This window comes from Nannospalax galili, unplaced genomic scaffold, assembly GCF_000622305.1.
Source record: "Nannospalax galili isolate Female #2095 unplaced genomic scaffold, S.galili_v1.0 C49388460, whole genome shotgun sequence".
In the NCBI taxonomy this organism is placed as follows: domain Eukaryota; kingdom Metazoa; phylum Chordata; class Mammalia; order Rodentia; family Spalacidae; genus Nannospalax; species Nannospalax galili.
Genome location: NW_008481224.1, coordinates 1 through 1,942, shown reverse-complemented (window position 1 = coordinate 1,942; position 1,942 = coordinate 1). Strand labels below are relative to the sequence as shown.

The 1,942-nt window shown below is 40.3% G+C and overlaps 1 protein-coding gene across 1 annotated transcript; it reads right to left on the bottom strand.

Moving 5' to 3' along the window:
* Positions 1 to 176: 176 nt before the first annotated feature.
* On the bottom strand, positions 177 to 1,124 carry LOC103728577 (olfactory receptor 11H7-like). The gene has a single exon (XM_008826558.3). The coding sequence runs from the start codon at positions 1,119 to 1,121 to the stop codon at positions 177 to 179; it is 945 nt and encodes a 314-aa protein (XP_008824780.1). The 5' UTR covers positions 1,122 to 1,124.
* Positions 1,125 to 1,942: the final 818 nt, after the last annotated feature.

Here is a 1,942-nt window from a genome sequence, read left to right as displayed (position 1 = left end):
TTTTTTTTTTTTTTTTTTTTTTTTTTTTTTTTTTTACCATGGGTTTAGGCCCAATCTCTTCCTCCGTAACACATTTCTGAAAGTATAAACTCATCAAATAAAAGTAATGATTTCTGTTTTGCACAAAAGAACTATGATGGCTAAGATTAGTCTTCCACTGGGGTAAGAAAACCTACTTATGAGCTTTGCGTAATTCTCATCCCACAGAAGACATCGTGGAGAGCGTGTTTCATGTCCTTGTTACGCAGGCTATAGATGAAAGGATTTAAGGCTGGTGTCACCACAGAGTATATCACCGTGATGATTTTATGCATACCAACTGAGCTGTCAGATGTGGGACTCACATACATCACCATTATGGTTCCGTAGAACAGAGAGACTACAAGCAGGTGGGATCCACAGGTCGAGAAGGCCTTTTGTCGCCCAGCTGATGAAGGAACCTGAAGCACAGCTCTGAGCACCAGGGCATAGGATCCAAGGATGTACAAAATGGTGAGGACGATGATAAGAGAACTCAAAGAGTAGAATATATACCCTACGATGGGTGTAGGTGTGCAGGACAATGCCATCAGTGGGTCCACATCACATAGAAAGTGATCAATGATGTTGGGACCACAGAAAGACAGTTGAGAAATGAAAGAAATAGGAATTGAATATACAAAGAAACCAACAAGCCAACAGAGGGACACCAGAGTACTGCAGAGTTGGGTTGTCATGATGGAGGGATAGTGTAGTGGGCGGCAGATGGCCAAGTACCGATCATAAGCCATGACACAAAGGAAGAAGCACTCGGTTGTACCCAGGGAGAAGAAGACATAGAACTGAGTGAAGCAGCCAGAGAAGGACATAGTCTTAGTTTTGGAAAGAAAGTTGACCAGCATGTTGGGGACTGTGCAGGTCACATAGCAGATTTCTAGGAAGGAAAAGTTGCCCAGGAGCAGGTACATAGGGGTATGGAGTTGGTGATCCCACCTCACTGCACAAATGATGGCCAAATTCCCACTCAAAGTCAACATGTAGACCATCAGAATCAGCGAGAAAAGGGTGATTTGCATCTCCCACGGACCAGGAAAGCCCAACAAGACAAAATAGGTCACTGTAGATACCTGTGACTTATTCATGGTCACCAGGCTGTGGAGAGAAGATAGACATCTAGATAAGTTTGCTTTGTTTCTGAAGCATCTTGAAGCTTTTCTTGTGAGCAAAAGTTTGACTCATGCAAGTAAATACAGTGGACATGTAAAAATAAGCCTTGAAGCCAGGTGTGGTGGTGCATGCCTGTAATCCCAGCACTTAGGGGGCAGAGACAGGCAAATCTCTGAGATCAAGGCCAGTTGGGTCTACATAGTGTGTTCCAGGCCAGTTGGGATCACACGGTGACCCTGTCTCAGAAAAAAAAGCCCTTAACAAATCCTGTCCTATTTTTGAATGTGTTATCTTGTTTTTTCAGTGAAGGTTGTTCAGGTACAGCAATTACTAAGTGCCATTTACCTCCAAAGATAAGGCTATACATGCCCTAATTTTTAATAGATTTGAATCTAAGAGTTTTAATAAAGCAGAATGGTTTATAATTTGTCTTTAATTGAGATTATTTCTGACGCTATTGCCATTAGAATTTATTTTCAGCCCCTTTGATCAGTTTTGGTAGAAAAGTCAGTAATGATAAGTAAGTGTTTATAGTTTGCTTTGTCCTATTTAAGGACATGTGCATTACACTGTAGCTATTTATAATTTGGTAAGTAATCCTTTGTTTTTAGCAGTGAAAAGCCACTATTATTTACTCTCTTTTGGTTAATTTCCCATGGCAAGTTATCATGACTCTTACACATTTAGGAGAAGTATTCATTAAAAATGGATGTAACATATAAGATATATTGAAGAATACTTACAAGATTTCTTGCCTAAAACCTTCTTAGTAGTTCCAGAATTTCTCTTAAAGTTC

Excerpts from the sequence above, each read along its gene's own strand:
- LOC103728577 (XM_008826558.3), bottom strand. The coding sequence starts at position 1,121 with ATGAATAAGTCACAGGTATCTACAGTGACCTATTTTGTCTTGTTGGGC.